We start from the raw sequence: 11067 nt of genomic DNA, 5'->3' as shown, positions 1-11067 counted from the left end.
AAGGGTATTTCGTGAGTATTTCACGGGTGTTTTCACGGGTATTTTTTGTGGGTAAACGAGTTTCGCGGGTATAGATAGTAAGTATTTAAATGGACCAAATTCATACCCGCAAACTAAATAGATAGTAAATTTTAATCACAAAACTATCCGTGGATATCAAATTCCCCTCAAACCCACACCTATTAGGATCAGATACCTGTGGATATTCGTTACCCGCAGATAAATTGTCATCCGTAATTTGAATTATCTCTTATAAGAGAGATTTTGATGTTTCAATTTTACTGCTTGTGTTAGGTTACCTTAACAAATTATGTGATTTTTTTGTGCAAAAAATCCACATCACCAAGTCGAATCGAATGAAAATTAACTATTCGAAATCTTAAACTCAAACTATAGAAAACACAGCCTTAAACCATCGAATTTTTATTTGCATTAGAAGAGTCCAATCGAGTCACGGACTCACGACAGAGAAAAACGTGTTAGATATTTTTCAGTTGATTCCACGTTTTTCAAGTGGTAGAGTAACCCGAAAATCTTCATAAAGATGAGAGAGCCAAATCATCTCTCGCACTGTCGTGCTAAGGGCCCAGTATTCTGCCTCGGCGGAAGAAACAAAGACAGTAGCATGCTTCTTACAATGCCAGGAGATCAAGGAGCCACCAAGAATAATACAATACCCAGTGAGGGAACGACGAGTATCTGGGCAAGTGCCCCAATCCGCATCACTATAGGCATTAAGAACAAGTGGAGTATCAGTAGGATAAAAGAGACCAAGGGAGGGACACCCTTTCAAATACTTGAGCACATGGATAGCAGCATCCCAATGGAGCTCAGAGGGAGTAGCAACAAACTGACTGAGCTGCTGGATGGCATAGGTGATGTCAGGCCGAGTCAGGTTGAGGTATAAAAGGCGCCCAACCAAACGCCGATAAGCATCCAGTTGTGAGTAAGCCGACGAGTCATTAAGGAAGAGACGACAGTTTAATGGTAAAGGTGTGGCTACAGATCGACACCCAAGCAGCCCAGCGGACTTAAGAAGATCTAAAATGTATTTTCTCTGGTTTAGGCATGTACCAGACTCTCCTCGTGCTATCTCCATCCCAAGAAAATACTTGACAATCCCCAAATCTTTGATAGTAAACACAGTGAAGAAATGCCTTGAGCTCTGTAATTAGCTCAAGACTAGTGTTTTACCCGTGCGATGCACGGGATTACATATGTTGTTAAAATTTGGTTTTGCTTAACTAATTTTTTAAAAGAAATATGAATATATTTTTGTTGGAAGTTATTAAAATTAAAATAAAGATATAAAATAATAAAAAAATATCATAACTTATTTTAAAATTCATCCATTTACGTAAAAGTTCATAGGATGTCTATACCTGATTAAGTAAGACATTGAACAATATAAGCATTTTATTGTAACATTCTCAAAGACACTTTTGTATAATCTCTAAAATAAATTATTTAAAAATATTTTATTATACAATTGTTATACCAACTATGTTACTGCTAAACTATATTTAAGGCTAACATTTTAAATTACTTAAAAATAAAGGTGAAAATAATAATACATGAAAAGACAATTGCAAACTTGTCATCTTATTATTATAAAATTTGGAACACTTCTTTATAATTTATATACACAACATTTGTAGAATTAATAATCTACTTTGTCTTCATTACATATCAAGATTTTCAGACTCCTTTGACTTGTAACTCTAGAAATAGCTACATAAAACTGACTGTGACTAAAAACAAGCCTATTAAAAAATAAACTCACATGAGAGAGTGATTGACCTTGACTTTTGTTTATAGTCATTGCATAAGAAACAATAATAGGGAACTGCTGCCGTTGAAACTTGAGCGGTAGTCTTGGATCAACTGGTATCAGTGTCATCCTTAGTATCAATACTTAGGGCTGTATACGAACCGAGCCGAGCCGAATACCTTCAGGCTCGGGCTCGGCTCGCGAAATTTTGGGTAGAGCTCGAGCTCGGCTCGAGCTCGAGGTCGAGCTTTAAAATGAGCTCGAGCTCGGCTCGACAGAATAATATCAAGTTCGAGCTCGATTCGTATTCGGTTCGTTAATTATTCGTTTACCTCGAGCTCGAACTCGGCTCGAATTTGGCTCGAATTTGGTGCTCGATTTCAAATTCGAATTCGAGCTCGATTTCGAATCCAAGCTCGAGTTCGATCTCGGCTCGAATATGGCTCGATTTTGGAGCTCGATTTTAAATTCGAATTCGAGCTCGATTTCAAATTCAGGCTCGATTTGAGCTCGGTTCGTGTATTAATAATTTTTTTAATTATTCAGAATAAATTCAATAAATGAAATATATAAAATTAATAATTTAATGAACCTATTCGCGAGCCTATTCGCGAACCTATTCACGAACCTATTCGCGAATAGGCTCACGAGCCTATTCACGAACATGTTCGCGAGCTTATTCGCGAATATGTTCGTGAGCCTATTCGCGAATAGGCTCGCGAATAGGTTCGCGAATAGGTTCGAGCCGAACATATTCGCGAGCTCACGAGCCGAACATGTACAGGCTCGAGTTCGGCTCGATAATTTTATCGAGCTCGGATTCGGGCTCGAGTTCGGCTCGTTAACAAAACGAACGAATTTCGAACGAGCTTTTTTCGAGCCGAGCTCCGAATAGTTCGCGAGCGGCTTGGTTCGTTTACACCCCTATCAATACTTGATGTCCTGCATTATGGTCTGTGAGAACTTTCCCTTTCAAAATAAAATAGCCTCATGTTTAATTCATTGCAGATCTGACATTATTTGGTTGCAATTTTTTTACTAAAGACCACATGGTCGGCATGTTTGTGATTAGAGAAATGATGAATATCAAAAGAAGAAGTGAGTATAAGTAAAAATTTCACACCAAAAGTTAGTTTATATAGGCCACGGGGATACACATTTGATGGGAGATACACATTTAATATATTATATTGAATGAGATGCTTTGATAATGGAGTTGATTTTGGTTTGACGATAATAAAAAGTTGTTACATTTTTTGGAGATATATATGGAATGTTGCCAAATTACACATTTCACACTATCGTCTCTCTCTCTCTTAGATCTGACGTCATGCATGCCTGAGATAAGGCTTCTTCTTCGTCTCCTTTGTTTAGCTGTAAAGATGATACAAAAATCCCATTAATCATGCATACAAATCAATACCTTACTCTACTTAATATGTATTTCATAATTTCGTTGATAGTTGATTGGTATATTGGTATTTTGATTTGTTAGACAAAACATAGAAACATAATCAATGTGGGTCATGATTTATGGAGATATGATTGAATGATCTATTGTGTCGTGTTTATTATTATTATTATTATTATTATTATTATTATTATTATTATTATTATTATTATTATTATTATTATTATTTGTCATACTTTGCAAAAATCACAACAAAAAATTAATAGCCGCCTTATATAGACCCTTCTTTTGTTTATCTCCAAAAGATTTAATTGAAAATAATTAGAAATCAATCTATAAGATAGCGTGTAAATAAAAAATAATTTATATGAGATATTGCTACGAGTTCGTAAATAATTTTTTATTCTCTTGAATTCAAAAACAATCTATAGTCTAAAATTGCGTGTAAATCAAAAAGAATATTCGCTTTTGCAAATGACTACAAGATCCCATGCAATTTATATGTATTTATATGTTGAATTTTATTTATTGGATGAATATTTCTCACAAAAGATTTAATTGAAATTAGTGATCTACAAATTTTACATATAAATTTCATATATAGATGATGGGAATAAATGTCGTTCAACACTCTATCTCGTCTTCGACCTCCAAAGTCTGAGTGGACCAGTGTCGGCAACACTCTATCTCGGCTACTCTCTTATAATGGCAGTTGCCATCATGCTCTCTACCGGCACCATCGGTTTCCTTACTTCGTTCTACTTCGTTCATTACCTCTTCTCGTCAGTGAAGATTGATTGAGGAATAGCATCAAAAATATCGAGAGATCGGGCGTAGAAAATGTTTGAGCAGCGTATCAAAGAGCATTCAGAGGTTTTTCACCAAAGACATTATGAATTCTGATGGGAATAAATGTCGTTCAATTAAATGTAGATTTAATTACATTTAATTAAGAATATAAATATATATATATATATATATATATATATATATATATATATATATATATAGGGAAGGGCTAAAATAAGAGCATTTCTTAAAATATAAAATAAGAATCATTTTCAGCCCTTAGATCATCAAGATCTACGGTTGATTCGTAATCGTGTTGGATGGATTTATGGTCCTGAGTTCGAATCTCAAAGGTAACACAAATTTATTTTTCACAATTCATACCTGTATACAGCGAATTCATACGTGTTCTACATAAAATTCATACATTAAAAATTGCTCTTATTTCTTATTTTAAGATGTGCTCTCACGGTAGCCCACCCCTATATATATATATATATATATATATATATATATATAAATATCATCCTATAAATTAGTCAACTTTCCAAATATAGATCAACTTTCCAAAAATAAATTGAGTAAAAGGGCGGGAAATGTTTTTGGATGGATGGACCAGCTTTTATATATGTATAGATTAGGGCCAGCAATCAAAACATCATCGACATACACAAGTAGGCATAGAAAATTATCACCAGTACCCTTGAGGTATAAGCAGTGGTCTGAAGAGGATTGAACAAATCCAAACTGGAAGAGATGCTTGCAAAACTCAGTGTTCCACTCACGAGAGGCCTGCTTAAGCCCATATAAACTCTTCACCAGCTTGCACACTTGCCTAGGCTGTGCCTTAGTATATGTGACACCCAAATTCAATTTAATTTTAAATGAATATGCACGCGGAAAATCATGATTATAAATAAATATTTAATGTGAAAATAAAAAAAATAAATATCTTATTTTAAAATACTTTAATAAACATAACATTTTTAAGTAAAACTAAATTTAAAATATTTGATTCGCCATTCGACCTTCCACGCGCCTCCAGCCTTTAAAACCTAAAAATGTTTAATATGGGATGAGCATACAGGGTACACTCAGTGTGGGAACATACAATAATTGTCCACGTTAATAAAATGGTAACACATATGATCATAACATTTCTTAACATTTGCTCGCACGGTGGCATACCAAGGACCTTTCCGTCCTGGACCCATTCAACGGGCCCCTGGCGATAATTAAATGGTTGCAACCTTAACTTTTACATTATATCGCATTGTGGCATACCAAGGATCTTTCCATCCTGAACCCATTCAACGGGCCCCTAGCGATATCCTCAAAATATACGTCATAACACATATGGTAAACACATAATATTAAAATGGACAAGAATTAACCACAGTATGTACTGAAATAAATCCCACACCTGTAACTTGAAATTGAAAGGTAATTCTCATAATTCAAATTAAAATCCATGTCCTAGTCGCGCCGCATCTAGGCAAATAAATTCAAATAACCAATATAAGGGCCTAATTGAAATTTAGAAGTAATATAAATATGAAGAATTTATTTTATAAAACCACAAAAAATGTTGGTCAAATAAATCTTTTTATGATAAATTAAAATTGGACTTAATACATAATTAAAATATGAGATCCAATTGCTAACTATATATATATATATAACTTCAAAATTCAACCCAAAATAAAATAAAACTTACCCCAAAGTCCATGAATTAAAAAGCCCAACACCCATTCTTCTCCATTAAATCTAGCTGCCTCTCTCTCTAACTCACTACACACACACGCACACTCTCACACACACACTCACACACCAGCGCACCCTCTATCTCCCTTGTCTTCCGCCGCCGCCGCCCGACGTCTCCCTCTCCTTCCCAGCCTCCCTTCCCCTCTCCCTGACCCCTTTCTTCCCAGCCTTCCTCTCTCCCCCAACCTCTCTCTCCGTCGCGGCCAGACAGCCATCTGACGCAGGCCCCCTGCTCCGGCGAGCAGCCAGCCGCTGCCGCCTCTACTCCCGCCGTCAACAGCGCAGCTGTAGCGCCGCTGGGACAGCAGCACCGCAGCAGCCACCAGACGCCCTCTCTTCCTCTTCTAAACCCTATGCCCCAAATCCTCTTCAACTTCTTCTATTTTCTATTCCAAATTTTCTAATTTCCCTTCTGGAAAAGTAGTAGTAGAATTTTATTCTATTTGTTTTTCTCACGAATTAGGTGAATGATTTAGGAAAATTGTTTGATTAGAAACATGTGTATACTGAATTTGATTCAAGAATAGAAATTATTTTGGAAAAGTTTGTTGTGTTTCTGCACAAAATAATATAGGAGAAAATAGAATTGCTTTGATGTTTTAAAAATCACTGAAAATAAAAGTTTACCAATTGAAGCTCTATGGAAGAAGATGATCGAATAAATGTGCTGAGCAAGTTTGAGTTTCACATAATTTTTCAAAGATGAAAATGAAGAAGGCTGATGGGCATGGGGAAATTTAAATGAAATAGGATTCTGAAGTGATACATGGCTGAAAGATATGGTGAATAAGATTAGCTGGCTGATGTAATTGAGCAACACGTTAAAACCAATTTTTTAAAAAATATAAGAGTGAAATGCTAATTATCTACACTACCTTAATGTTGGGCCGATAATATGTATCCATGAAAGGGGCTTGTCAAAAATAAAATCCAAAAAAAATCCTAGTTCAAAGTATAAAGAGGCCTAATGTTAAATAAAGCCTAACATAATAGATTTATTAGGCCCAATTTAAATTGAGATAAATAAAAAAATATATATATAAATTTCTATATTTATAGATAATAATCTATAAATTCAAAGTCTTATATCTAACTAGGGACGCGACTAGATGCATCACAAACTCAATTCATAGACCGGATGATTCTAATAAAGTTTTAATAAAGAAAACGAGTTGAATCTTGAATAATTATTTGAAATGGCACAATTATGACCGGGCGAGATTAATATATATAGATAAAAAAAATTAAAATCATACATTTATAGGTAACAAAAAAAAAATTTGACCGGGCGACGGCTTGGGGTGCCTGGCCTTTAGATCCGTCCCTGGCTGTGACATTATATCCCTGTGGAGGCTGCATATATATATCATCATGTAAGAAGCCATGAAGAAAGGCATTATTCACATCAATTTGATGTATATGCCAAGCGGATCGGATTAGGATCCCCTGTTGTGCACAGCACCATGCTGTGCACAAAAACAAGGTAAGTTAGTATTTTTGTATTTTCTTTTTCTTTTTTTAATTCTCCCTATTTAAATGCAAATCACCTTGTTTTTGTGCACAGCATGGTGCTGTGCACAGCAGGGGATCCTAATCCAAGCGGATCTGGTAGCTATAGCTAGAAGAAAACACACAGTAACTAGCTTAGCCACTGGAAAAAATACGTCAGTATAGTCTATACCATACTCCTGATTGTATCCTTTGGCCACCAAGCGAGCTTTGTATCTTTCTACAGTGCCATCGGTATGTAGCTTCAACTTATACACCCATTTTGATCCAATGGCTCTCTTCCCAGTCGGTAGTGAAGTTAACATCCAAGTATTATTAGTCTCAAGAGCATCAAGCTCTGCTTGCATAGCTGCTACCCATTCCTGAGACTGACTAGCCTTAGTATAAGAAGAAGGTATAATGGGGGGTGAGATTGGGTTATGTGTAGTAAGAGAAAATATTTGGAGTATATGTAGTATTCGAGGGCTGTGACGAAGTAAGATTATGATCAATGATACCCACATAATCTTGCATCCAAGTTGGTCGTCTGCGAGTGCGAGTACTGCACCTGACAGGGGGGTTCATGAATATTAGAACTGTCAGTATTAGAAGTAGGAACAGGATCAAGTTCTTCAGTAGCTTGATCCATATGAGGTGATATAACAGGCTCTGGAGAAGATATGACAGTAAGTGAGGATGGAATATGATTTTGGGAGATGAGGGATGGTTGTGAAGTAGGATTATCAACAAAAGATAGTGATGGTAGGCGAAAAGAAGACTCAGGCTGTAATGAATGATAAAGGGACAGTAGTTTGACAAGGATATGTAGTAGGTATAAATCTGACATCCATCCATGTAATCACCTTATGACTACCCAAATCATAGAGCAAATATCCCTTTTGATTCATGGCATATCCAAGAAATATGCACTTCAATCCACGGCTATCAAACTTCTTCTTTGTGGGAGACAAATTCACAACATAGGCCAAGCATCCAAAGGGCTGTAAAGAAGTAATATCAGGCTCTTGTTTAAAAAGGTGCTTGCCAATGAATTACTTTGCTTGGTAATCTATTGATCAACCAGGTAGCAGTTAAAAGATAATAGGGCCAAAAATGAGCAGGCAAACAACTTTCTAACATTAAGGCTCGAGCAATCTGTAAGAGACTTCTGTGCTTGCATTCAACAATATCGTTTTGTTGCGGAGTATAAACACATGATTTTTGGTGATGAATCCCATATTCAGCAAGCATAGCTGTCATCTCTCTACTGATAAACTCAGTGCCATTATCACTTCTAAGGTTCTTCACTATTTTGCCAAACTTAGTTTGAATCATGATTATATGCTTACACAACGTAGAACATACTAGACTCTTAGAACTGAGAAGATAAATCCAAGTGAGCCTACTGTGATCTTCAACAAGCGTGAGCATATATTTGACATTGCATATATTTTCATCATGATATGGTCCCCATATGTCAGCATGAATAATCTCAAACAATTCAGTAGATCTTCTATGTAAAATTGGAAAAGAAGCTCGAGTTTGTTTTGACTGAATGCATACCTCACAGTTCTTAAGCTTGGTCAGAACCTTGTCATTCACCAAGTCTGCCAGCAGAGGAATATGCTCCATGACACCAGTGGAAGGATGGCCTAGCTCCACATGCCACATTTCAAGGCTTTCTGAGATTTGTGCACTGCAAAGGCAGAATCAAGTGGTAAACTTGATTCTAGGATATAAAGGTTTCTCTGTAACTTCCCAACTGCTATTATATGATCTGAATTCAGCCTCTTAATAACACAATGTGTGTTTAAGAACATGCACCTTGCAACATTATCCTTAGTTAGCTGTGCCACTGAGATTAGATTATGTGTAAAACTCAGAGCAGATAGTACATGTTTCCAGATTAGCTCATTAGTCAATTGAGCTTCTCCGACATGTGTGACTTCCTTCACACTTCCATCAGGCATATGAATAGCTTGAGTTTTCTCCAGTTGCTGCATTGCTCTTAGTAATTTAGAGTTACATCAAATATAGGTACTGGCCCCTGAATCCGGTATCCAAGTATTGTGTGACTTGCCCTTGAACACATTGAAAGCATAATGGCCCTCAAAATCCAGTCCACCTTGCACCATATTTGCATTAACCTTTTGATTCACCAAGCTACCCACACATTTATTGATTTTAGTTTAAATCAATTTTACTAGAGAGTTGTCACCTGTCGGTATCAGCACTAGAATTGCCATGATGTCCTGCTTCTCTTTCAGACACTGCCTCTACACAATTAACCTTTAATTTCCCTTTTCCTTCCTTCAAACGCTTGTACCAGTCTGGAAAGCCATGTAGCTTAAATCATTCATTCTCTTCATGACCATCACGGTCACAATGAGTGCAGTAGAGCTTCAATCTCTCTTCCTTAGTCATTCTTCCCTTATATGGCTGTTGTTGCTTTTTTATTTGGAACCTCATTTCCTCTACCATTCCCTAGCTTACCCACTGCCATGAACTGCATAGCATGTGCATCTCCAAAATTCTCAACTGTCATTTTTTGATCTTCAATTTGGAGAACCATAGAATATGCACGATTTACACTCGGCAGTGGATCTAAGAATAAGATCTGAGTACGAGCACTTTCAAAGGCATCATTTAAACCAAGTAAAAACTGCATCAAATGCTGATTTTCTTTTCTATTCACTCCTGTTTCTCGTGTACCACAAACACAAGCTAATGGTAGTAAAAACATGTCTAATTCATCCCAAAGAGCTGTCAAGTTATTAAAATAGACTAGAACACTTTGATTTCCTTGCGTATACCCACTAATTTCCCTCTGAATTCTATAAATCTTAGGCCCATTACTCCTACCAAACCTTTGACTTAGAGCATCCCATAGTTTTTGTGTATTCTCAGTATGAACAAAGACATTCACTAATTCCTTAGATATAGAATTAATAATCCATGAGGACACCATATAATCCGCTTTAACCCAGGCTTTGTAGTATGGAGAATTAAAATCAGGTTCTGGCAAAGTGCCATCGAGTAATTCAAGCTTACTCTTAGCTCCTAATACACGCTTGACTGATCTACTCCAGTTAAGAAAGTTGTTACCAGTTAACTGTGCTGCTACCAGTTGCATTCCTGGATAATTGGCGTTGTGAAGTTGTAGGATCTCCTCGATCTGCTTGTTATCCAGAGATTGCTCAGTCATTCTCTCCGTTCGCCGACTTCCTTCGGCTTTGAAACGCGATCCATTCTTGGTAATCAGCTCCTCGTCGTGCTGACCTCCAGTTTCCTCATCAACCAATACATTCCACGGAAAATGACGAATTTTGCCCATGGATCGGAAACCTGTTATGCTCTGTATACCATGTTGAATAAACGATATCTTGTAGAAAAAGAAAGAGAGGAGCGAGAGAGAAAGTGTTATTTCAGATCTAAAAGTTCAAGTCACAAAAGATAACAGCAAGATGGACATAAAAGTTCATGCTGTTTATATGTGATAGCTAGAGGAGCAAACATAACAACTAATAAGAGAAAAACAAGTGGCAATAACAGAAAAGTTTATTATTGTGCATGCATGCACCATGCATGCATCGAACTCCACCAACTCACCATGCTCGCCATACTCGCATCTGCTCAGCCTTTAATGATATTTATATTTAAATCTAAATGTATAATTATATATATATATAGGGCCCGCTCCAATGAGACCCCCTAATTTTAGTGAGATCTAGGGCACGATCTGGTGCGCTTATTTTATCAATCCTATGGCTGATATTGTATATGGAGGGAGAATTTTTTTCGCAGGGTTCGAATCCTGGAGGGAGCAGAATATTTAAATTTTATT

General features: G+C 36.6%; 1 protein-coding gene across 3 annotated transcripts; it reads right to left on the bottom strand.

Moving 5' to 3' along the window:
- Positions 1-412: 412 nt before the first annotated feature.
- On the bottom strand, positions 413-10678 carry LOC131020300 (uncharacterized mitochondrial protein AtMg00810-like). Of its 3 annotated transcripts, none has more exons than XM_057949028.1 (4): positions 6363-6621; positions 5395-5462; positions 4673-5026; positions 413-1165 (listed from the first exon to the last, which is right to left on the bottom strand). In XM_057949028.1, exons 3-4 carry the CDS (start codon positions 4775-4777, stop codon positions 491-493), a joined length of 780 nt encoding a protein of 259 aa, XP_057805011.1. In that variant the 5' UTR covers positions 4778-5026; positions 5395-5462; positions 6363-6621; the 3' UTR covers positions 413-490. The 3 variants fall into 3 exon arrangements, 2 of the variants coding, with proteins under 2 accessions (XP_057805011.1, XP_057805012.1); XM_057949029.1 differs by having other exon boundaries at positions 4673-4817; XR_009100661.1 differs by lacking the exon at positions 413-1165 and adding an exon at positions 8787-10678 and having other exon boundaries at positions 4872-5462; positions 5689-8224.
- Positions 10679-11067: the final 389 nt, after the last annotated feature.

Source organism: Salvia miltiorrhiza, chromosome 4 (assembly GCF_028751815.1).
Source record: "Salvia miltiorrhiza cultivar Shanhuang (shh) chromosome 4, IMPLAD_Smil_shh, whole genome shotgun sequence".
Lineage (NCBI taxonomy): Eukaryota > Viridiplantae > Streptophyta > Magnoliopsida > Lamiales > Lamiaceae > Salvia > Salvia miltiorrhiza.
The sequence above is the reverse complement of the archived record's forward strand: the minus strand, read 5'-3'. Positions and strand labels throughout refer to the sequence as shown.